Source organism: Gracilinanus agilis, chromosome 2 (genome assembly GCF_016433145.1).
Source record: "Gracilinanus agilis isolate LMUSP501 chromosome 2, AgileGrace, whole genome shotgun sequence".
Lineage (NCBI taxonomy): Eukaryota > Metazoa > Chordata > Mammalia > Didelphimorphia > Didelphidae > Gracilinanus > Gracilinanus agilis.
The window spans coordinates 244,013,773-244,040,174 of NC_058131.1; the positions used below are offsets into that span (position 1 = coordinate 244,013,773).

Below are 26,402 nucleotides of genomic sequence, written 5' to 3' on the forward strand. Positions count from 1 at the left end.
GGAAAGAAGGAAGGAAGGAAAGAAGGAAGGAAGGAAGGAAGGAAGGAAGGAAGGAAGGAAGGAAGGAAGGAAGGAAGGAAGGAAGGAAGGAAGAGAGAACATATCCCAAAGAATGCTCAAAAATGTTACAAATCTAGCCTCAGACATTTCCTAGCTGTGTGACCCTGGGCAAGTCACTTAATCTCCATTGTCTAGCCATTACCCTCTTCTGTCTTGGAACCAATACACAATATTGGCTCTAATGCAGAAGATAAGGATTTAAAAAAAGAAAAAGAATGGGGTATTTAACAGTATCCAGGAAACTATATGGCTCCTGGTTCAGTCATTAATAAGCTGTATAACTTTGGGCAAGTCCTATGGTCAATAATTTTCTTCCTTTGTTATTTCTAATGCTATGAACATAAGTTTAATAAGTGTTTGTTGACTAGAATGATATAGTGAATTCTCAACTATAATACTCTATAGTCAATGGCAGACAGCTAGATGGCATAGTGGTTATAGTGCTGGATTTGGAGACAGAAGAACCTGAGTTCAAATCTTTTTGTTTTTGATAAAGATATTTAATTTTACCAGTTACACATAGTACTTTCCTACATACATTTTCTGAAGTTATATGATGTAAACTATCTCCTTCCCTCTACCTTCCTAGAGCTGGTAAGCAATTTGATCTGATTGATCATGTATTATCATGCAAAACATATTTCCATATTGTTCATTTTTGTAAGAGAAAGATCATATAAAACCAAAACCCCCAAATAAAAACCCAAATAAACTAAAGTGAAAAACCATATGCTTTGATCTGTATTCTGACCTGAGATCAAATCTTGCCCCAGACATTTATTAGCTGTAGGATCCTAACACCTATTTAATCTTTCTTAGTCTCAGTTTTCTCCTAACCTTTTTTGTTTAGACCAATTATTTGGCTCATTTGTCCAGACAAATAAAATAGTTGTCTGTAGTATTATTAACAGCCTTTCAACTAAGCTGTAAGTTCTATTGGGGCAGAGATGGTGTAATATATTTCTTTTGATTTCCCCCACAGCCCAGTACAGACCTGGGATGCAATAAAGCACTCAATAATTAAATGAATAAATCAATAAGTGGAAATATTTGGATGAAATGAAATAACCTCAAGAATTCCCTCCTTCTAGCAGTTTGGAGGAGCTAAAACTCCAAAGCATCTTTCTATAAAGCAGGAAACTACTCCCTCTAGGCCTTGGTTTCCTCATCTGAAAAATGAGGGGGCAGGATTAGACGGACTCTAAGGTCTATCTACCACTGAACTCCTTCATTCCATGTTCTAAGATCTCTCCAGCTTCAGTGCTCTTTGTTGCAACTTCCCTTTAATGCTTGATATTCTTTGTGACACAATTCTATGAAATGTATTAATATCGAACTGCGCATCTCTATTGAAAAACACAAGTCAGATAATCAAGAGGAATTATAAATAAATGATAGCAAGTATTATAGAGCCTGACTTTTTTTTTCTAACATGGATACTTCTGTTGCTGACTCAATTCTAAAGAGGATTACAGCTGCTCAGTTTTCATAAATCTTGATATGAACAAATTACACTAAGCTGGCCTCACTCGACTTCAGCAATGTTGTCTCATATAAGACCAAGTAGGGAGGTGCTGCAGAGGGCATCCAAATTGATGGTTTACGGATGAATCAAGAGTGCTCTGAAAACTAACCCTCATGGGGGCCCAGTGGATTGAGAGCCAGACCCAGAGACGGGAGGTCCTGGGTTCAAATCTGGCCTCAGACACATCCTAGCTGGGTGACTCTGGGCAAGTCACTTAACCCCCATTGCACACCCTTACGGCTCTTTTGCCTTGGAACCAATGCACAGGTGAGGGTTTTTCAAATTAAAAAAAAAAAAAAGAAAAGAAAAAAGAAAACTAACCCTTACCAGTGAGTGGGAACTATTTTGTCTCTCTCATTTCTCATCCCTGGAAAGCAACAATGCTCAAGTCAGCCACATAAAAGTTGTCAAAAACCGCTTCTCGGCCTTTTGGCTAAGATCAAGTTGTAGTATAAAAGTTGTCAAACTGGATCCCATGATAATAGGCATACCTTAGGTCTCATTAGAATTCTCTTAAACAAATACTGATTAAACTTTTTTTCTGTAGGCATGGGATCGTGCTAGTTAGCACTTGTTATTTTCCAAAGTATGAGGCAGAAACTAATCTGAGCTTTGCAATAGCCCTATAATAGGCAGGTGAGGCCAAGAAACCCATTTTAAGGAGGAAGAAACTGATATTCAGAGAGAACAAGTAACCTTGCCCAATGCCAGACAGCAGGTTGGCCACAGAAATGAAACTAGAATCCAGATCTCCTGGAATTCCAGACCAAGGCTCTTTCTACTCTATAGCTAGAGCCCAAATAATCCTCGAGCTATAGAAGAGGGCTTAGATCTCTCATGTCCCTCTTTGGTTTGTTCCCTAAAAGAAATACTGTAGGCAGAAGTATTCTAGAGAAACTGGAGGGCAGAGAACCTAGAATGTTAAAGCTAGAAGGAACTTTAGAAGGTTGAACATGGAATAGCCTAGTAGGGATGAATTTTGGAGAGCTGCCAAATAGTGGGCAGCCAGATGCCCCAGTGGATGGGCACGCAGATGGTTCAGTGAAGAAAGCACTGGTCCTGGGCTCAGGAAGACTCAAGTTCAAATTTGGCCTCAGACATTTACTAACTGTGTGAGCCTGGGCAAATCGCTTATCTTTGTTGTCTCAGTTTCCTTGTTTGTAAAATGAGCTGAAAGAGGAAACGGCAGACCGCTCCAGTGCCTTTGCCAAGAAAACCACCAGTGAGGTTAGGAGTCAGACAGGACCAAAAAATAACTAAATGATGACAATTGATGTTTTATAAATAAGGAAACCGAGCCACCTCGAGGGGAAGGACATAGACTTTGCAGAAGGGAATTCTGTCTGTGTGAATTTTTAACTTGAAGACTTCCAGAGGCAGTCCTACCATTTAAGTAGGACAATGGCATGTGCCCTTACTTTCCTCATTGTAGCAAGTAAATTCTTCCCAATTCCTCCTCCTGCTTTATCTCCTTTTCCTGTAGTTCTTCTGACACTCATTTTGATCTGGCATTGTTCCTGTGGACTTGTCCTTCAGGGATAATAGCTCCTATTTCTATAATGCTTTAAGGTTTATGAGCACTTCCAGAGTTTTTAGGTTTTCTTCCCACAACAACCCTGAGGGAAACAGTGTTATCGCCCCCATTTTACAGATAGGAAAACTAAGAGAGAAAATGAAGCAAAATGATTGGTTTACTTAACCCTAAGTGTCAGCGCTTCTTACCTGCCTCATTTCTGACTCCGAGAATAATGGCATTTTTCAGTCATGCCCAATTTTTTGTGGTTCCATTTGGGGTTTTCTTGGCAGAGATATTGGAGAGGTTTGCCATTTCCTTCTCCAGCTCATTTTACAGATGAGGAAACTGAGGCAAACAGGGTTAAGTGATCTTTCAGGGTCAAGTAGTTAGTAAGTATCGGAGGTCAGATTTGAACTCTCAAAGATGAGTCCTCCAGGCTAGATACTCTATCCTCCGTATCGCTTGGCTGCCCTTCACAATGGGACTCCTAAGCCCATCTGTGCCCATTCTCAAGGAATCAGCCTGGCTTTTAGACTCACTTCACCGAAGCCCAACCAAGGCTTATACCAACTGCACCCTCTGCCTTTCCTCCCCCAACCTTGCCAAGCCCAGTTGCTCACACCCCGGTGCCCACAGTCAACATTAACCCACAAAGTTTACTACTCTGTAAGCAAACGTAGGCCTTTCTCAAGACGCCCGACGATGCCAATGATTCAGAGGGAGACAGGCAGCAAAATCTCTCTGCCTTGTTGGCCCCTTTGGCAAGTAGCAAGGGAAGAATTCTTCTAGATCCAGGCTAAGCTGGGGAAGGCAAGTACCAGGAGCAGTGCCCAAAGGATGATGAAATACAGGAGTTGAGATGTGATCCTGAGACACAGAATTCTAGAGGAGCAATTAGATGTAAAATAATATGCAATCCCAGATGAGGAAATCAATAATCCCAGGATGTGTCAGAGGGGACAAGACAGAGAAAGAGCTCCCAGGAAGAAGAAATCAAGGCTATCATGATTTAATTAACTGCTGTCTCTTTTGACCAAAGGAAAGTTTCATAAAAATTTCTGGGTAGTTATTCTTTCGGGGAAAAGTGACAATGAAGTCTCCATTGTCTCTTGTCCTTGCACCGGGTAGAACTTTAGGTGGTAGCACTGGCGGGATTCTTACGGTGTAGAATTGTGGGCCTGGAAGAAAACTTAGAACAAAGTATTCCAGAGGGGGTCAAAGTAGACCTTTAAACATCGTAATAAGAGCGAGCGTGTATATAATGCTTCAAGTTTGCAAAGCACTTTACATGTTATCTCATTTGATCCTCAAAACAACCCCGAGAGGTAGGCATTATTCTCATCTCCAGTTATTGATGAGGAAACAGGAGCAGAGAGGCTAGGTGACATGCCCAGTATCACACAGCCAGTAAGTAATTGGAGTGGGATTCGAACTCAGGTCTTCCTCCCTCTAAGTCTGTAACTCATAATACCTAGCTGCCTGATATTATCTAACTGTCCTTACCAATGCTTTGCCTCAATTTCCTTGTCTGTAAAATGGGAGTTATTATAGCACTTACTTCTTAGGGTTGTTGTAAGGACAGAGTGAAACAATATTTATAAAGCACTTTAAAAACCCTAAAAAACTATATAAACTGTAAGGACAGAGTGAAACAATATTTATAAAGCACTTTACAAACCCTAAAGAGCTATATAAATAAATATAAATAAATAAAAATAGATAAAATTTTAAAAAGCTATTAATGATTTTTGTTGTTATTCAGTCATGTCCGACTCTTCATGACCCTATATGGTGTTTTCTTGGCAGAAATATTGAAGTGGCTTACCATTTCCTTCTCCAGCTCATTTTACAGATGAGAAACTGAAGCAGTCAGGGATAAATGACTTGCCCAGGGTCACACAGCTAGTAAGAGTCAGGCTGAATTTGAACTCAGAAGTCTTCCTGACTCTAGGACTAGTGTTCTATTTACTATGTCTACCACACAGAAAAATGCAGAAAAAGCCAACATATCTTTCCCAAATTTTATTTAGTCAACTACCCACTGGGTAACAATGTTATCCTCAGGAGAACTTTACGAATATGATGTTGTTGAAGGGAGTCGGTGGACCCAGGTTCTAGTCTCAGTCCTGGTTCTGAGTGATTGTGGTCTGTCTAGTCACCCCTTAGGTCATTGGTGTTTCTTTCTGTAAAATGAGAGAATCTCTACCCTTCCTTTCTCTCTTTTAGATGTGACAAAACTGTTAAAAAAAAAAAACACAATTGGGAATCAGGAAAGCTGGGTCCAATGTATAAACTTGAGCAGGTCACTTATCACTTCCTAAAGGAAGAAGCTAGACTAGACAGTGTCCAGGGTCCCTTCCAGCTCTAACATTTTATGAACCAAATTCCAAGGTACCTTCTAATCTTATTTTTCTGAACATTCTTTATTGACGGTCTTTGCCTTTGTACCAAAGTCATTCCCTACCCATCCCCTCCTTCAGGAAAAAGAAAACAATTCTGCATATAGAAGGAAGCATGCAGGTTTCTACACAAACATTTCCTGACAAATGTATATAATATTTATTCCTAGTGGTGTCCCACCTCTCTACCATGAGGGAGGGGCAACGTTTCATTTTCACTTCTCCAGGATCTGTATTCGTTCTTTCTTCCATTACTCAGAGGCAAGTTTTCAATGATTTTTTTCTTTATGTTGTTGTACGCATTGTTCGATTCATTTCTCTGCAATAGTTCATACAAATAACACCACAATCCTCCAAAATCCATATAATCATCATTTATTATTGCACAATAATATTCCATCTCATTCATATACAGGTTTGTTCACCCTTTTCCCATCAATGGGCACTCACTTTGCTTCCAGTTCTTTGCTACCTCAAAGAATATTACTAGGAATATTCTTATACATGTTGGACTTTTGTTCCTGATTTTGACTTCCTTGGAGTAAATGCCCATTAGCCAGTTCAAAAGATACTAATCACTATTTTTAATTATCTGAAATTGGAATCCAGAATGGCTGGATCATTTTACAGCTCCTCCAAGACTACGCCAGTTTTCCCACAGTTCCTTTGACATTGACTGCTCTTATCTCTTTTTGTCTTTGCAAATCTGCATGGAATGAGGTGAAATTGTTTTATTTGAGAAAGTTAATGCCATTTTAAAAAAATTTGCATTTCTCTTAGTATAATAGTGATTTTGAGATATATTTAGTTCTTAGTAATACTAATTCTTACTGGTATTCTTTTTTTTTTTTTAAACCTTACCTTCTGTCTTAGAACAGATTGGTTCTAAGGCAGAAGAGCAGTAAGGGCTAGGCAATGGGGGTTAAGTGACTTGCCCAGGGTCATATAGCTAGGAAGTGTCTGTGGCCAGATCTGAACCCAGAGCCCCCTGTCTCCAGGTCTGGTTCTCTATCCACTGAGACACCTAGCTGCCCCATGATATTTAATGCTTAATGATTTGGAGCATATTTTCATATTGTCATTTATAATTTACAAATATTTTGAAAGCTGCTCAGATCCTTTGATAATATTATTTATCAAGAAAATATTATATGGTTGTGTTAAATCCCTGCATGTTTGGTATATTGGACTTTTACAGGTGATATTTGATAGAAATACCTTTCCACCTCCTTCTTATATTCTGCTGTTGTATGTTCTAGTGTCAGTCCTTCCATTCTAACATTCTTTGGTCTAAGGCCAATTCTAATCCTGACATTTTATGTTCTAAAATTCCCTCTACTTCTAACGCTCTTATGTTCTAAGGGTCAGCTCTTTCAGCTCTGACATCCTTTCTATCTATGGCAACAAAGTCAGAGCTGTTATTAATCCATTCTATTGCTCCCTCTCTGTGGGGAAGATGGAGGGGAATAACATGTGGCCTTAGGATCAGGCAAACAGATAGACTGAAGACACACTGGATGTGCTGCCCTGTGCTGAATGCAAGAGCAGAAGACACTGTCCCTGCCTGCTGAGCTTCGGGACAGAACACACAAGATTTCAGAGCCAACAATGTGGAGTTTCAAAACCTTCATCAAAAGGCTTTTGCTAACTGGGCACCCGAGGCAGATTTAAGGGTGAGAGAAGGCTCTTCAATTTCAGGAGTCATGTTATAAGAAAACCAATTTAGAGCAGGGATTTCTTGCCAACTAAATCCCAAATCCATGTTAATCCCCATCCAGCCTAACCTGCTTCACCTTTTCCGTTCCATAGATCAGTCCATCCTGGGTGGCACCATTGTTATAATTGTCATCATTATCGTTATCACAGCAACTTACATTTATCATAAAGCACTTTAAGGTCACGCCATGCCTGCTTTATCTCTTCTGCTCTCAAGTCTTCACACTAATGACTCTGAGGCTCAGTAGGAACCTCCTTCAATAAACAAAAATTATTATCCATTATTGTGCTTATCAACTAATTTACCAAGACAGGGAAATGGATGGGAGAAGCATTTTCCAATAATAAATGTTTATGGGGGTCTATTCTATCCTCAGTAAACCGGAAAAATGAAATCATCTAGAACACACTATTCTTCCCCAACTATAAGCATCTTGCTAATTGAGATTTGAGGCAATGTGCTAAGTGCCAAGAGCTCAAAATCAATCAGAAGACCTGAGTGTCAGACCGAGCTCTTTCCTACTAGCTATGGAAGGGGCCCCCTCTGTCCTCCCCCCTCATCCCAAGCCACTTTCTTTTTCCAAATCTCCTTTTCTGTAAAATAAAAGTATGAAACTAAATGACCTCTAATATCTCTTCCAATATTCTCTATTCTATAGGCCCTGCCAACTCTAATGATCACTATGTGAAAAATAGAATTCTGTGCTTTTTCTATAAAAATATAACTTTTTTCTAAGCCAACAAAGCATGAAATTTATTAATGTCACTTAACCTTGTAGATCCAAAATAATAGCTTCCTAATATAAGATTTTTGAAAATGCTGATAGATTCTGATGCCTTTCTCACTACTCTTTAGCATTAAAAATGGGAATCCTTTCCTTAAAGCTTTAATGTCAGAAGACCCATCGATCCCTCGAGCTCTCCCTTGGGTGACTTCAAAGTCCCTAGTGATTGGAACTTAAATAGTTCTGAAACCTCCCATATTAGAAGAAAGGTCTGCTCTTACAGCCTTTCTCTCGCTTATCCAATGAAGTAACTGCCCCTAGGGGTCCTCCTCAGAGCTCTGCCTTGAAGCCCCCTACCTAAAAGATACATTTAAAGAGAAAAGAGCCCAGTTTGGGATGAAAGATATAAAGTACTATCCATTTTTGGTTATCCTCCAGAACATGTAATTTGGTATCACTTGCTTCCCTTTCTAATCTAGGCTCAGGAATAAGGCAGCTAAACAGTTGCTATGGCAACCTCGTCCATCCCCACAGTCCTGAGGGGCCCTGATTTCAGATGGTCTCAAAACCAAGAGCCTAAGATGGTCAGCCATGCATGGAGATAGGTTTCCTCAGAACCAAGGGGGAAAGCCCACTCCTTCCCCCTCACCCCCAAACTCTCATTGATCACAGAAGCTTCCTAAAGGCCTCAGGGACCAGAGAGGCATTTAATGCAAACCCCATCCTGCTGCTATTCTCTTGGACATGGTCCATTTTGCAGATGAACTCACATGACCTGGGATTCTTTCTTCACCTATCTTTAGCCAATAGGTCTAAGCTAAGAGGGAATTGGGGCCTGACCATGTAAGAAAATCCATGTGTTTGTGTGTGTGTATTTTTTTCTATGTCTCTGATCAGTTCAAGGGCAGACAGGAATCAGGAGAATCATCCATTCTTTTGGTTTTTATCATGCATTTCTCTCTCAGCTCTACTTTGAACTTTACCAGCAGTTTTATAACTCTAGAACATTCCTCTGCTTATTCTTTCTTTTAGTGAGTTCTTCCTAGAATCTCCATTTTGAGGAAAAACCCAGATCTGTTAGTTGTCTTTCTTCTCCCATTTCTGGTTTCTGACTCTCCCAACTTCACCCCATGCTAAGCAACCTCTTATTTTATTGTTTAAACCCTTACCTTCCATCTTAGAATCAATACTGTGGATTCGTTCCAAGGCAGAAGAGTGGTAAGGGCTAGGCAAGGGGAGGGGTAAGTGACTTGCCCAGGGTCACACAGCTGGGAAGTGTCTGAGGCCAGATTTGATCTCTCATCTCCAGGCCTGGAACTCTATCCACTGAGCCACCTAGCTGCCCCCATTCCATTCCTTTTTATTCTCCTTTGGCTGTATCTCTAACTTGCCAGGCTACCTATTCACTGTCCTGTCCCTCAGTTATTCGAGGAACGCCTGGAGCTTAAAGGATCATTGCCTCCTGTAATGAAAGGAATTGTCATTTGTGAACTTTGAGAGTGAACTAGATGTCAAGGTGAATTATTTTTTTCCAGAAAGATATAATATTATCTTGTTCAGAAGCTTTTCTCTCTTCTCCTCCCACCCCTTCTTGGGAAGAGGAAGAAATGATTACTTAATGATGATGTAGGAATATGAAAGGGCCACCAGCAATCAGGAGCTGATCTGATTGGCCAACAATGAGCCCTGGGCTTGTAGGCTGATGAATGTGTCAGAATAGGAGGATGCCAGCAAAGGAGGAACAGCTGTGCACTTGAGGCTGCTGGGGCAGCCAACTATCTGGAGCTGTCAATTATTCCACAAGCCTATTTAAGGGCATCAGAAGATAGCTTCAGGGTTAGAAGTGCTGCTGGTCTGGAAGTAGCTGGAAAGGAGCCTGGTTATGATAAATGACTATGGAATAAAAACAAAAACAAAAAACAAAAAAAAACATGGAAAGACTTACATGAACTGATGCAAAGTGAAGTAAGGCTAGCCAAGAAACAATATGCACAATGACAACAATGTGATGGAAAGAACAAGGAAACAACCCAAAATAAATGTCAGAAACTTCCAAGGCACAAGCACAGTCTCAAAGTGGAAGTGTGAGAAAACATCTCTTCCCACTTCTTTGCAGAGATGGAGGGGTCCAGAGCTACAGAACATTGCATAGAATGTCAGGGTATTTTCAATATACCAATTGGTTTTGTTAGGTTTTTTTCTCTTGTTTAAAAAAAATCTTTGCTCTAAAGGATGACTTTTTTTTTAACCCTTACCTTCCACCTTAGAATCAATACTGTATATTGGTTCTAAGGAAGAAGAGTGGTAAGGACTAGGCAATGGGGGTCAAGTGACTTGCCCAGGGTCACACAACTAGGAGGTATCTGAGGCCAGATTTGAACCCAGGACATCCTGTCTCTAGGTCTGGCTCTCAATCCACTGAACCACCCAGCTGTACCCTAAAGGATGACTTTCTAGAAGGGAGAAGGAATACATAAGGAAATCTAGATAACATATAAAAATGATACCAATAACAATCAATTAAAAAGGCCAATGGATAGAAGGCTAGAATGGTGTTAGAATAAACTTGAAGAGTTTCCACAGTTGAGAATGTTGTGTTATGTTGACTGCTTAAGGGTATCCTTTGGAATGCGAGTATACTGTGAGCATACTGCACATAGTAGGCACTTATGAGGCTTGAAAGAAATGAGTGACTAAGTAAAAGAGTGGAAGGATATGTTGTTCATTCATTTCAGTCATATCCAACTCTCTGTGACCCCATTTGGGGTTTTCTTGGCAAAGATCCTGGACTGGTTTGCCATTTCCTTCTCTAGCTCATTTTACAGATGAGGAAACTGAGGCAGACAGGATTAGGTGATTTGCCCAAGGCTACATAGCTAGTAAGGGTCTGAGGCTTGGTTTTCCTGACCCCAGGCCCAGTGCTTTGTTCACTTTGGCACCCAGTTCTCTTGAGTGAGAGACACAAGGGACTCTAAAGCCTGGGGCTTGCATAACTGAGTGACAATTCTGAAACAGAATGACCTGGTACAGCATGCTCATGTGGGCTAATCCAATTTGGCATCCAGGTTCTAGGATATGTCACCATCTTCTTTGGAGAACCAGAGCAGAATAACAAGAAGTTGTGTTAGTTCCTGGGCTGAAAGCGGGAATAATGTTTGTGAACAAACTTTTGAGAGATTAGATAGTGACCAAGCAAGTCAAGATCTAGAGCCCAAGTGGGTGAGTGGGTCCCAGGACCATGCTCAAGAGAGTGGGAGCCAGTGAATATGATGGGCAATTTGGAATTGGGGATGCTTGTTTTCTAAGCTAAGGAGAGAAGGCTTTTCAGAAACCAAGAAAATCAGGGAGGGATTAGGCTTTTCAAGGCCAGGCGTTAGAGTTAGGGAAGTTTGGGCAAGTATCAGGAATAGCTTTAAAGGGGTGATTTATTCTTTACTTGTGCTTCAGAGAGGATTGGAGGCTGGGAAAAAGTCATTGCTGCAAATACGACCACTATATAGTCATCAAATCAACTGCTATTTGGCTGATGGTTTTGTAGTGATAGAGAAAAATATCAATAATGATCCCAGTAGTCTGGGTAGCTCAGTGATAGAGACAGTGATGGAGAGCTAGACCTGGGTTCAGATATGGCCTCAGATACCTATGATCTCCCTTACATAGTATTGATCCTAAGACAGAAAGCAAAGGTTTTAAAAAATATAATAAAATAATGATCCGGATAATGCTGAAGGAAGTGGGGTCTAGAGTTCTGCCCTCTCTTTTGTGTCATATGCGGTCCTAAGCTGCCAACTCTTTGGGATAGGTAAGCAATCGATTTATGTACTTAGGGGGTCTGTGTCAGCTTAACCTTGCTCAAAGCCCAGAAAGACTGAACTAAAATAAAGATCTATAGCATACATGTGACTTAGAGCTATGGGTCTGACCCTGCGTGACTGAACTCAGTCCTCTGCCCCAACAGAAAGATATCCAAGCAGTAGACAAAAAACAGTGAAAAGAGGAAGCTTTGGGCCAAGCCCAAGGGCTTCTGTATCGGTTCTAGGAAGGAGCTCCCAGGAAGACGATATGGTCAACAAGAGTTCTGGCCCAGAAGAGGACCCTTTCTATGCCCTGTTCTAGAAGAGCAGATGAATCCCATGACTTCAGGAATGGAATCTTTCTTCCCAATGGGAAGATTCTTGGTAGAAGAAAGGAAGAAAGTGGGCAGAGAAAAGTCATAACTCCCATCTGGTGAGAGAAGAAGAGAGATGAGAGTCCGGATGAATATATTCTTGTCATCAGCTATTCAGGCTTCTGTAATTCCTTCAGGTGCTGGGAAGGAGAGCCCCATTGAGCCCGGGGTCCCTCTGGGCTTGAATCTATAGCAAATGGTGATATCATGCTCTGGCTGCATCAGTCCGAACCCATACCTACTGGTGTCGAAGCTGGGGATCTTTTCCTCTGGGTTTTTCAATTTCAGATCAAACTGCATCAACAAAATGATAACAAACCTGTGGAGAGATGGACAAACAATGGCAGAATGGGCAACGTCAGCTTCATCAGCTGTAAAATAAGCCCGAGTTACCTTTACCACCCACTTCCTGGTGTTTTTGGGGAGAAAGTTCGTGTTGTCTGTACCCAGTCAAACCGAGGTCCTGGGTGTCAGAGTGACACACGGTAAGCTCTTAAAACAAATTTTTTTAATTAAAAAAAATCTGTCTTAGAATTGATAATGAATATCAGTTCTAAGGCAGAAGAGCAATGAGGGCTAGGCAATGAGAGTTAAGTGACTTGCCCAGGGTCACATAGCTGGGAAGTGTCCAAAGCCACACTTGACCTCCCATCTTCAGGCTTGGCTCTCTATCCATTGGACCATGCAGCTGTCCCTATAATAGGATCTTAATAAATACTTGTTGATTAACTTGACTGATTAAATAGGATCATCATGAAGTTTGAAGTAAGAAAGGATAGAATTGGAAAGGCTTGGACAATGACTAGCTGTGTTATCATGAATGGGTAAATTGCTTAATCTCTCTGATTATGGAAATCTCTCATATGGAAAATGAAAATGATAAAAATATTTATGCTACTTCTCACAGGGATGGAGCAAGGAAAAGCCTCTGTAAATATTAAAAGTACAATGCAAGGGGGCAGCTAAGTGACTCAGTGTATATTGAGAGCCAGGTCTAGAGATGGAAGGTCCTGGTTCAAATCTGACCTCAGATACTTCCTAACTGTGTGACCCTGGGCAAGTCCCTTAACCCCCATTGCTTAGCCCTTAATGCTCTTCTGCTTTGGAACCAATACAAAGTATTGATTCTAAGACAGAAAATAAGGGTCTAAAAAAAAAGAAGTTAAAGGTTTTTTAAAAAGTACAATTGAAGTATGCATTTTCATTATTATGCCAGAACCAAAGGATTCCATGGAATTTGAGTTATAAGGGACTTCAGAGGCCCGTGCTCCTCTTCTCATTCACCCATTCCACCTCATCCACCATATTAGTCTGGGCATGGAGGGAAGAAGAAGACAAGAGAACAGAAAGAAGAGGGGCAGGAAGCTGCCAGGAGAGGAAAAAGGAGGGAAACCAATTGGATGAGTTCTCTTCTCCATCTCCCTTCTGGCATTCACGGTCCATGTCATTCACCAAGGACTTCACTAACCAATCATAAAAGTCATTTTATGTGCTTTACCCCTTCTGAATCTTGGTTTGCTCCCCTGTAAAATGAGGGGCTTAAATTAGAGGAATTGAAGGAACTGAATTAGAAGGAATTGAGTCCTTCTAGCTTGGACCATTTTTGGGGAAGCATAATCATATAAAGCAAAGAGTTGTGGAGCTGAAGTCAGGAGGCTCACACTCTGATCTCAGCTTTGATTTTTACTGTGTGATGAGGAGCAAATTTAGGTCTCAGTTTCCTCACTTGTAAATGGGGATAATGCCAACCTGAGCATTGTGGGAATAGCTCTTTAGGAACCTCAAGATATTATAAAAATGGGATCTCCGGAGGTCCTAGGTTCAAATCAGGCCTCAGACACTTCCCAGCTGTGTGACCCTGAACAAGTCACTTGACCCCCATTGCCTACCCTTACCACTCTTCTGCCTTGGAGCCAATACACAGTATTGACTCCAGGATGGAAGGTAAGGGCTTAAAAAAATAATAAAATAAAAATGGGATCTGTTATTGAAAGGTCCCTTCTAGTTGCAGTTGCAAGAGTACAAGATTAAAGGTTCAAATCCTAGCTTTGCCACTAACTACCCGTGTGACCCTAGGTAAGCTATCCAAGCTTTCTGGGGTGGGGGACCATGTCTCAGTTCTTCCGGGGCCCCCACCATCCCAAAGTCAGGACTGGACACATAGGATTTGCTAAGTTAAAAGTCTGTAACCTTGTTCTCGGGCCAGCCTAGATGCCTCAGAAATCTGATGCTAAAATACATGGAACCAGGAATCAGGGTTTATTAGGCCCAAAGTGTCCCTGAGCTCATCCTTTGTAATAGTTTAAACATGGCAATAAATCAGCTTGAGTTAAAAGGTTCAAAATGTACAAAAGTAGCCGCCCCAGGGAACTCTGAACAGTATGTCCAGTGTCTTAGCCAAGGAGGTTTCAGATGAGGGATTACTCCTGCCAAGGCATTCTTAGTGAGGAATGAGGGTGGAAGCTCCCAAATGCCCCTCCAGCCCTGGGACAGCAGGTACTTTATTTAGAAGGGCATCACGGTACAAAGGAAAGAGGTTTGTGCAGGGAACCCAGAGGCCAAGGTTCCCGTCCTGGCTCTGCCACTAACTTGAGTGACCTTGGACGAGTTATGTCCCTTCTCAGGACTTCAGCTTGATCCTCTGTCAGAGAAAGGGCTTGTTGGGGGCACTGTTGGGGTTTAACGTGGGAGAAGTCCTGCCTGTTATAATGAAAAGAGTTAAAAACAAAAAGGAAAAGAAAAGAAAAAAGATAAATAGTGAAAGGGATAAAAAAAAGAAAGGAAAATAAAATAAAAAAGATAAATAATGAAAGGAATATTCTTTGCAAACTTGGGGGAAACAGGAAATGATCTATATGTTAAGTTAAATTCTGACCTTTTTTTGTTGTTGTTGTTTAAATAACCCTTATTTTCTGTCTTAGAATCAATATTGTATATGGATTCCAAAGCAGAAGAGTGGTCAGGGCTAGGCAATGGGGGTTAAGTGTTTTGCCCAGGGTCACATGGCTAGAAGTGTCTGAGGTTGGATTTGAACTCAGGACCTCCCATTTCTGGGCCTGATTTTCAATCCACTGAGCCACCCAGCTACTCCCTAAATTCTGACCTTTCTGAGGTGGTAGAAACTTATTTGTGCCTGTTTTCAAATCAATGAATTTTTAAAATAATATTTTATTTTCCCCCAATTATATGGAAAAGGAATTTTTTAACATTCATATTTTAAAAATTTTGAGTTCCAAATTCTCTCCCTCCCACTTACCCCAAGATGGTAAGCAATCTGATATAGATTTTACTTGTGCAATCATGTAAAGTATTTCCCCATATTAGTCATTCTCTGGAAGAGATCTCAAATGAAAAAGAAAGAATTTGCAATTTAACAAATATTAAGGGCTTACTTATTCTGCACAGGCCTCTCTGCTAGATGCTAGGGACACAAAACCAAAAATGAAACCGTCCCTACCCTCAAGAAGCTTATATTCTATTATATTCATGTAACTTAACAGAAAATATATACAAATTTCAAGAGGAAGAAAATGTTCCTCACCAAGAATTTTGCATTGCCTTTCTTCTGGGTAAGAAGGAGAGGAAATTAGCCCAAATATTACATTTTATAGAAAAGTTTAATTAAAAAAATTTGTTTTGTTTGTTTGTTTTTTGCCATTTTCTTCTCTAGTGTATTAAGGCAAATAGGGTTCACCTGGAGAGTGAATGTCTGAGGCTGAGTTTGAACTCAGTCCTTCTTGACTCCAGGCCCAGCATCCTATCCACTGAGCTTTCTAGCTGCCTCTAGAAAGGTGAGCTACAGCTTCGTCTGAGTCTGGGACAATGGCTATTTTATAAGCTTTGGAAAGACTGGGCCTGGGCCTGGAATGAAGAGTTCAAATCTAGCCTCAGACACTTCCTAACCGTGTCACCTTGGGCGAGTAACTTAAGCTCTCTGCGGCTCATCTTTGTTCTTCTGTACGTCTGGCCTAGACCATCTCCAAGCTAGCTTCTGTCTCTAACTTCTATGAGTTTGCCCAGTCTCTGAACACAATGAGCCAAGTCAGCTCAGGGACTGGGAACATTAGAAACATGGTGGTTTTGAGTAGAGTCTAGGAATTAGGAGGTTTGCAAGTGGAAAATGGTAAAAACAAAAAACAAAAACCCTGGTGGAGGAATGATGTCCCCGTGACATCCGACAGGAAGAGCCAGTGTCCAAAAAGGGGGCTGCAGGTCAGTGAGGCCCGGCACCCGGGGCAGGATCCTCCGCTAGACTTACTGTTTGATGCTGTTGATCGCATGGCTCCTCCCCAGACACATGTTAGTCCCAGCTCCCCATGGCAGGTTGTAATTCTTGAGCCTCTTCCCACCCTTGTAGAAATCTCGCTTCTCACTCCCATCCTGGTTCAGGAATCGGTTGTACTTGAACGCCTGAAACACAGTGAGAATTCTTTTTCTCTTTTCTTCAGAAAGATGGTTGATGGAACAACAAGACCATATCAATTCCCAAGCCCCCTCGAAGCCTCAGTCCCGTGGGCCATGGTCTCAATTCTCCTTTGTTTCACAGGCTATGAAAACTTGGCTTGGGCTCATAGATGTATTCATTAGACTGTGAGCTTCTTGAAAGCAAGGACTTTTTTGTCTTTCTTTGTATCCCCAGAGATTAGCATTGGCTTAAAAAAAGACTTGTTGATAATTTATTTAGGGAAGAAGTACAGTCTAGTGAAAGGGGTGCTAGATTTAAAGAACTGGATTTGAATCCTCTTTCTAATGGTACTTTTGTATTTACATTTAATTATATTAAATGTACTTACATTTAATACTTGTAAGTACATTTGATACTTGTAAGTACATTTAGTAGATGTAAATACACTTAGTATTTGTATATACATTTAGTACTTAAGTACATCTAGTACTTTTAAACACTTTTAGTACATTTAGTACTTTATGTACTTTTTAAAGCACTTTTAGTACTTGTAAGTACATTTAGTAAGTACTTTTAGTGCTTTAGTACATTTAGTACTTGTAAACACTTCTAGTACATTTAGTATTTGTAAATACTTTTAGTACTTAAGTACATAGTTGTAACTATGTAGATATGCATGTGTATACACATTTATGAATGTATATATCATTATCATTGTAGGCCATCAGACCTGATATAACATCTAGGTCAACACATCCTTAAGAAAAGGAAACCAAGCCCCAGAGAGGGTAAATTATTTTCTTTGAGGTCATACTGCTAAGTAGTGATTAAGTCAGAACAAAAATCCAAGTCTTTTGGCCCCCCCAAATTCAGTGCCTCTTGTTAGGTCTAACTGTTTACTGTATGAATGTACATATATGTTTGAGATCACATATATGTCTGTAGTGGTTTTCTGTGGGGGTATAGAGATGTACCTGTTTGGGCTCTGGCCATGTCAACTGAATCTCACAAAATGCTGCATTACTTGGAAATGACCCTTGCAAACTACTAGAAAGTCAGAGGCTCCTTGAATAGACTAAGGAAACTCCCAGAAACCAGCACAGGGAAGGGGGCAGCTGGGTGGCTCAGTGGATTGAGAGTCAGGCCTAGAGACAGAGATCCTGGGTCCAAATCTGAACTCAGACATTTCCCAGCTGTGTGACCCTGGGCAAGTCACTTCACCCCCATTGCCTAATTCTTACCACTCTTCTGCCTTGGAACCAGTATACAGTATTGATTCCAAGATGGAAGGTGAGGGTTTAAAAAAAAAAAAAGATAAGATAAGAAAGAAACCAACCCAAAGAAGAGAAGGAAAGACAATAAGGGCCTACTATGTTCCAGGCACTTTACAAATATTATCTCATTGGATCTTGACAACAATCTTAATATCCCCATTTTAGAATTGAGGAAATCCAAAGCTCAGGAAGATGAGTTTTCCTGACTCCAGGCCCATCGTTCTACCCTCTGAGTCTCCTAGCTGCAGCTACTCTTGTCTGGTCCTTCCAAGGGCAGCACCAGAACCTCCTGGGGAATGAAGGGAGCAGCTAGTAGAGTGACATGATGACCAATTTGTCCCAGGTACTTAGGCTAAGTAGCCTATCGGCCTCCAATAAAGGAGGAGACAGGAAGCAAAGCCAATTTGGCTGGAAACAAAATGGTGTTGGGGAGAGCATCCTGAGCTTCAGGCAGAGAAAACACAACCAGCTCTTATCACTTCTGGCTGAGATTACTGCAGTAGCCCCTGATTGCCTCCAATCTCTCTCCTTTCTCTGATCTATCTGCAGTAAGTGCTGGCTGGGCAAACAGGGAAATGAGTAAATGAATGAATGAATGAATGAAGAGGTCATGCTGGCCAATGGAAATCACTGTGCTCCAGGAAATTGGGGCTCTACTGAGAGGTATTGCTTTCCCAAAGTTGTTTTTGGAGGTCATTAATTAAAAATAATAATTACAACTTATTTTGTACTTTATGGTTACAGAGTGTTTCATATCTTATCGAGAGCAATTATCATATGGTGGAAAGAATATTAACCTTACTAGAATCAGATATGGGTTTAAATCTCTGCCTAATATTTACTATTCATGTGGCCTTGGGTAAGTAACTTCATGTTTCGGGATCTTCTATATCTGTAAAATGGGGACTGATATTCTGAAAAAAAAACAACAACTTTAAAAGTATTATACAAAGATGAATAAATGACCCTGTTGGACAATGCAGGCATTGTAATCTCCATTTTGCGGATGAATAGACTGAGGCCAAAAGAAAAAGAAGTGACTCATCCAAGATCACACAGCTTATAAATGATACAAGCAGGGTTCAAACCCGGGACTTCTGAATCCATGTCTCAGGATCTCTGTGCAAGAAAAAACTCATTCCCATTTTGACTTCCAGAGGTAAGCCAGCAGGATGGCCATTTGTTACCTCTGGGTCTTCATAGATTTCTGGGTCCTTCTGAGGGCTGAGGAAGGGGAAAAGAAGGAGGCGGTCGCCTTGCCGGAGGCTGTACTCTCGTCCGTCTGCCAGGGGCAGCACCAGGTCCTCCAGGACTTCCCGGGTGATGAAAGGGGCAGCTGTCAATCTCAGGCTCTCATTCAATACACTGTCTGCAAAAAGCAGAAAAAGAGGGATGAGAGAGCCACATCCTAGGGTGAGAGGGGAGAGGCTCTTTGGGCTTTAGGCTGATTAGAAGATACCTAAATAGCTCTGGGGGCAGCTAGGCGGCACAGTGGGTAGAATGTCTGGCCAGAAGTCAGGAAAACTCATTTTATTAAAAGTTCAAATCTGCCCTCAGACACTGTGATTCTGGGCAAGTCACAACTCCCATTGTCTAATCCTTACTGCTCTTTGGCTTTAGAACCAATACACAGTATTGATTCTAAGACAAAAGGTAAGAGTTAAAAAAAAAAAAGTGAGGCACTGTAGCCTGGTGGATAGAGAGCAAGTTGCCAAGCCAGGGAAACCTGAATTCAGTCCTGTTCTTGAAAGAGACTGGCTATGTGACTTTGGAACTCACTGAACCTCTACTGTCTACGTTGCAGAAAAGGGGCCCACCTGCATTGGCACACGGAGCTACCTCTCCTGGTAGCTGTGCCTGTCCTTTGTGTTTGAAGAGGACCAATGACAGCATGGGTGATGTCCTAACTTGCTCATGAATTGGATTTAAGAGACAGAGTTGCACAAAGTCATCAGCCTCATCTCTCTTCTAGAGTCATCTGAGTTTAACAGCAAGACAAAAGTCAGGATGCCTGGGGATGGCCCAGGATGCAGGGGACAACCTGGGCATCTTTGATGTCTTTCCAAGCTCTAGCCCAGTGGTTCCCAAACTTTTTTGGCCTACTGCCCTCTTTCCAGAAAAAATATTACTTAGCCACCTGGAAATTAAATTTTTTAAAAATGTAATAGCAATTAATAGGAAAGATAAATGCAACTGTGGCCATCACTGCCCCTCTGGATCTCTGCAGCACCCACCAGGGGGCGGTGGCGCCCACTTTGGGAATCACTGCTCTAAGCACTCTACAGTGCTTGCTTCAGTTGTCTTTCTGGCCTTTGGAACAAATTGTTCTCATTGGCCCATTCCACCAGGGGAAGTCTTTGAATGCTTGGGGTAGACATCTCTGTGATTCACTGATGGGTCTGAAGTCTCTCACTTATCCTCAACCCGATTTATCCTGACTGTCAAGATGATTTACTGGAGTGTGGCTGCTGTGCATGCTACAGTTTCTTGGAGCCACAAGTGAGAGCTGGGTGAAAGGATGACAAAGGTGGATGAGCACCCTGAAAAGGACTCAGCAAGACCTCTGCTAGAGGTGCTAAGTCCTCCTTGAACACCCATAAGCCCCAGATACTTAATAAATGCTTGTTGACTATTGACTTTTATAATAATATACACAATGACTACAGCAGTGTAAATGGAAAGAACAGCAAAGTGAATCTGTGAGACAAATAAAGCAAAGATTCCCAGGCCCATCTCACAGATGGAGAAACTAGTGTCAATCATATAATCATGGAAAAATTTTCTTAATCAATAAAAAAATAAAAAAAAGAAACTAGTATCAGAGGAGCAAAATTTTGCTCCATAAACACACTGATAAATAATGATATAGAACTTGAGCCTTGGTCCCTTGATGATTCAAAGGAAGAAACAGGCCTCATGGTTTAATGATTGGTCTTAGATTTTAGCTAGCTTAATTCCTTTACATGGACCTTGAAAAATCAAGGGGAGCAAACCAAGGCCACAGAGTTAAAGTATAGACACCAGCCCTCTGGTGGCCCTACTAGGTGCCAAAATCCAGTAAGGCCCAGCATTGATCTCTCTTGGACATCCCTCCCTTACTGTTGAGAGATGGAATCTTATAGGAGGGAAGGCTCAGAAGGCTCAGAATGCTCTGAGAACTGATGAACCCAGAACAGGGAGTTCCTAAGGAAAGAAGCCAGCCTAAAATTTAGGGAAGGACAAGAATAGAAATCAGAGATCTTTTCTTGAGGCAACAGGATGACTGGAAAATGGTGATCTAAGCCTGAGAAAAAAATGGAGGATCCCCCCCAGTAAGGAAAAAGGGAAAAAATCTGGGCTGGTTTTCAGAACCGATATCTCCCCTGGAGGTCTGCTTCCTCCATGATATCCAAATGACCAAGGACACCAAGAACCAGCTTCACTTGCTTTGCAAGTTTGCTGATGGTTAGGACTGCCTCTAGTCTCTAGCTATCATTCCTCATTTTGGACTTTCCCAAGAATGGGAATGGGAACCCCCCATAGGAGTGAAGGAATAAATATAACTTACCAAAAATTGGCATGTTATCCAGGACTCCCTGAGGAATACTGGCCATCTGGGTCGGCACCTGCCCTTCCTTCTGGAGGGTGCTTTCTAACTCCCCAAGGACAGCAGCAAGAGCAGTGGGAGTCTTCAGGAGAAACAACAGGAGCCAGAAGGCAGCAGGACCAGCATTGCCCTAGAAGGAATAATCCACCCCAACCCACAAAGAAAACCAGGTTACACACCACTCCTGATAAGAATGGTAGCCATTTTGAAGTCTACATACTATCATGTTTCAACAACCTTGACCCTTTGAGGTCAAAGGCATAATTATTATTATTTCCCTTTACAAAGGAGGAAATTGAGTCAAAGCAAGGTGGCATGTTATTCTTTGTATAATAGAAGCAAACCTTGAACTTGAAATCCAAAGTAGGATTCACATTCCCCTGCTTTTCCCCTAAAAACAAATACTTCCTAAAGTATTTAGTACATGTAAAAGCAGTGTACTAGCCACTGGGAGATATATAGTATAGAAAACACAGAGGTTTTGCCCTCTTGGGCAAATTATTTCCCACACTAAAGTTTTCTTAGCACCAAAATAGGGGTAAGCAAACCTCCCTAACCAAAAAAAAAAAAAAAAAAAGGTAAGAAACACCTTCAGAAATTACAAATGAAGAAAGCACTTAATATTTAAATTTAATTAAAACCAACAGGGGTAATGTGGGAAGATGGTGGAATAAGGCATGAAATGATCTGGTTCTTCCAAACTCCCCTCAAAATAATTTAAAATAATTCCTCAAATTGAATTTTAGAATGATAGAAATAATAAAATACTGAGATAAAGCAGTTATCCAGACTGAGAAAACTTAGGAAGATGTTGGGAAAAGCCTGATCTACCAGGGTGGTCATCTGAATGGGAAGACATCAATAACCAGCATGCCTTAGGAGTGGCATGTCAGTGGCAACCCCAGCTTTGGGAACTTTTGCCCCAAGGATAGTGAAGGGGTTGGGTAGCTGATCAGGGGAAGATTTCATGGCCCTCTGCTGGCAATGGACACCTGTTGACCAGACAAAGGCCCAGACCAGCTATGGGATAGGAAGATGTGCAAGTGAATTAGGTTGCAGAGGGATGGGGCAGAGATGATTGGCTGTGGTCACATTCAGGAGAACTAAGTCTCTGGTTTTGGTTCTAGAGCAGAATAAAGCTTATATCTACAGGAGAATTATAGTGTTTCCAGGCCCTTGGTAAATAAGAACATTTTTGGTGGCAATAGTTCAGGGGAGAAGCTCTTAGTCATTGGAGAGAAGTCCTGGAAGTCATTCATAAACCAAGATCAAGGTGGAAGAGCAGTGGCCATACCTGGCCTTGGAATGTGGGAAGCAAAAAGTCAAAGATCCCTAGGTAGAGCTCTGAAAACAACACAAAAAACCTAAAGCCCAAGACATTACCTCCCATACCACAGGAGCAGAGCCCAATTCTAACAAAAAGTTAATAGCCAAAAAAATTGATCATTTACACCCCCAAAATGAGTAACTAGCAAAAAAAGAACCTGACGATAAATGATTACTATGGTGATAGAAATCAGGATTCAAACACAGAAGAAGACAATGAAATCAAAATAGTTACTTGTAAAGCTTCAAAGGAAAATGTAAAATAATCACAAGGCCAAAAAAGGATTTTTGGAAGAGTTAAAAAATAAATAAGAGAAGTAGGGTAGAAGAAAAATTAGGAAAAGAAATAAAATAATATAAGAAAATTATAAAAAAGTCAATTAAATGGAAAAAGAGGACCAAAAACTTGTTGAAGAAAATAACCTATTCAAAATTAAAATTGGCAAGAGGATGCTAATGAATTTATAAGACATCAAGAAAAAATTAAAAAAAAAAAGAAAAAAGAAAAGAGAACATGAAATATCTCATTGGAAAAACAAATTGAGGTGATATTAGATATAAGAATTGTTGGACTTCCTAAAAGTCATGATCAAAAGAGTCTAGATGTTTTACTTCAAAAAATTGTGAAGGAAAATTATACTGGAGTTTTAGATTTAGAGGGGAATATTTTCTTTAATCTGCCAATCACCACATGAAAGACATCCCTAAATGAAAACTCTCAGGACATATACAGCTTAAGTTTCAAAGTTCTCAAGTCAAAGACAAAATATTGCAAGCAATTAGAAAGAAAGAATTCAAATACTGTGGAGCTACCATCAGGATAACACAAGATTTAGCAGCTTCTACATTAAAAGGCTGAAGGGTGTGGAATATAATATTCCAAAGACAAAGGATGAGTTTGCAACTAAGAATAACCTACCCAGCAAAACAGTTTAATTCTGCAAGGAAAGAAATAGCTATTTGCTAAATTAAAGAAATTCCACACATTCTTGAGGAAAAGACCAGAATTGAACAGAAAATTTGACTTTTAAATATAAGAATTAGAGAGACATAAGAAAGCAAACATGCAAGATGAATTACAAGGAATTTCATGAAGTTAAATTGTCTTACATGAAAAAATGCTGGGGGCAGGCAGCTGGGTAGCTCAGTGGATTGAGAGCCAGGCCTAGAGATGGGAGGTCTTAGGTTCAAATGTGGCCTCAGCCACTTCCCAGCTGTGTGACCCTGGGCAAGTCACTTAACCCCCATTGCCTAGCCCTTACCACTCTTCTGCTTTGGAGCCAATACAAGGTATTGACTCCAAGACGGAAGGTAAGGGTTTAAAAAAAAATGCTATCTGTACCTCTTATGAATATTATCATTTTGGGGGTAGTTAGAAAGAGTATCTAAAGATAGAGGCTTGGGTTTGATTATCCCATTATAATGGGATGACTCTAAAAAATAAAATTAAGTAGGAAGAGTCAAAAGAGGAAGTTATCTTATACAAAAGTGAATGAGTGAGTGAAAGAATAAATAATAGAAACAAATAATTTTATTAAATAGAATGATAATAATGAGCAACATAAAAAAACTTATGGGATAGCCTCAGACACTTCCTAGGTGTTTGGCCCTGGGCAAGTTACTTAACCCTCACTGCCTAACTGGGTGATGGGAAACCTATGACACATGTGTCAACACTGACACACATAGCCATGTTCAATGACATGCACCCTCTTACAGAGAAGTATGGAGCTGCATGATGAGCTTGAAACATTTGCTATAGCGTAGTGTAGACACTCTGTGCACTATAGATGACAATTCTACCTAAATTAATTTACCTATTTTGGTTTATTAAATACAGTTACATGTTACAATTCTACATTTTTGTTATTCAAACTATAAATATCACGAAATTATGGTGTTTTTTTCTGAAGTGACACACCACCTGAGTTATGCTCGTTTTTTTGGTGAATTTTGACACACCAAGTTCAAAAGTGCCCATCACTGACCTAGCCCTTATTGCTCTTCTGCCTTAGAACCAATACACAGAATTGATTCTAAGACAGAAGTAAGGATTTAAAAAAAAACAACCCACCAACCTTATGGGATACAGCAAAAGTGGTAATCAAAGGTAAATTTCTATCTTTACATGTCTACATCAATAAAATAGAGAAAGAATAGATTAATAAATTTGACTTGCAATGAAAAAAACTTAGGAAAATCCCTAATTAAAAACTAGATTAGAAATTCTGAAAAGTAAAGGTAAGATTAATAAAACTGAATTAATAAATCCATTGAATTAATAATTAAAACTAGGAGCTGACTTTATGAAAAACCAATAAAATAGATAAACCACTAGTTAATATGATTAAAAATTTAAGAGAAGAAAACCACATTGCTAATATGAAAAATGGAAAGGTGAATACACCACTAATGAAGATTAAATTAAAGCACTTATTAGGCATTATTTTGCCCTAGTATATGTCAATAAATTTAACAATCTAAGTGATATAGAAGAATACTTAAAAAATATAAACTACCCAGATTAACAAAGAGGAAATAGAATATCTAAATAAACCTAGTTTAGGGGGCAGCTGAGTAGCTCAGTGGATTGAGAGTAAGGCCTAGAGACAGGAGGTCCTAAGTTCAAATCTGGCCTCAGACACTTCCCAGCTGTGTGACCCTGGGCAAGTCAATTGACCCCCATTGCCTACCCTTACCACTCTTCCACCAAGGAGCCAATACACAGAAGTTAAGGGTCTAAAAAACCACAAACAAACAAACAAATAAATAAATAAATAAACAAATAAACAAACAAACAAACAAACAAATAAATAAATAAATAAATAAATAGATAAATGAACCTAGTTTAGAAAAGGAAATTGAACAGCCCAGGAATAAACTTCCTAAGAAAAAAGCATCAGGACCAGATGGGTTTACAAGTGGATTCACCCAAACATTTAAAGATCAACTAATTCCAATATTAAATAAATTATTTGGAATAATAGGCAAAGAAGGAGTACTACTGATCTCCTTTTATGAAACAAATATGGTGCCGATAGCTAAATCATGATGAAACAAAACAGAGAAAGAAAATTACAGATCAATTTTGCTAATGTATATTGAATTGAAAGTTCTAAGAAAAATACTAGTTAGGAGATTTCAGCAATATATCACAAAGAATATACATTGTGACCAAATGGGATTTATACCAGGAATGTAAGGCTGGCTCAATATAAGGAAAGCTATTAACATAATTGATTATATCAACAACAGAATCAACAAAAATAATATAATTATATCAATAGATACAGAAATGGCATTTTAGGAAATACAACACTCATTCCCACTAAAAACATTTGAAAGTATAGGTATAAATGAAATTTTCCTTAAAATGATAAGAAAAATCTATCTAAAACCATCAGCATGCATTATCAGTTATGGGAAGCAGCTAGAAGCCTTTCTAATAAGATCAGAAGTGAAGCGAAGATGCCTATTATCCCCACTATTATTCAATTTTATTCTCAGAAGGAAGGAAGCAAAGATGCCTATTATCCCCATTATTATTCAATTTTATATTCGGAAGGAAGGAAGGTAGGAAGAAAGGAAGGAAGGAAGGGAGAGAGAGACAGAGAGAGAGAGGGAGGAAGGGAGGAAGGAAGGAAGGAAGGAAGGAAGGAAGGAAGGAAGGAAGGAAGGAAGGAAGGAAGGAAGGAAGGAAGG

The 26,402-nt window shown here is 40.1% G+C and overlaps 1 protein-coding gene across 1 annotated transcript in view; it reads right to left on the bottom strand.

The window, feature by feature from the left end:
* Positions 1 to 12,223: 12,223 nt before the first annotated feature.
* Positions 12,224 to 26,402, bottom strand: part of PTGIS (prostaglandin I2 synthase) — a 49,130-nt gene continuing 34,951 nt past the window's right edge. The window contains exons 7-10 of the mRNA XM_044659625.1: positions 21,336 to 21,504; positions 18,976 to 19,157; positions 16,368 to 16,519; positions 12,224 to 12,428 (exon numbers count right to left, since the gene is read on the bottom strand). Of these exons, the coding sequence (XP_044515560.1) occupies positions 12,224 to 12,428; positions 16,368 to 16,519; positions 18,976 to 19,157; positions 21,336 to 21,504 (708 nt within the window). The remainder of the gene's footprint in view (positions 12,429 to 16,367; positions 16,520 to 18,975; positions 19,158 to 21,335; positions 21,505 to 26,402) is intronic.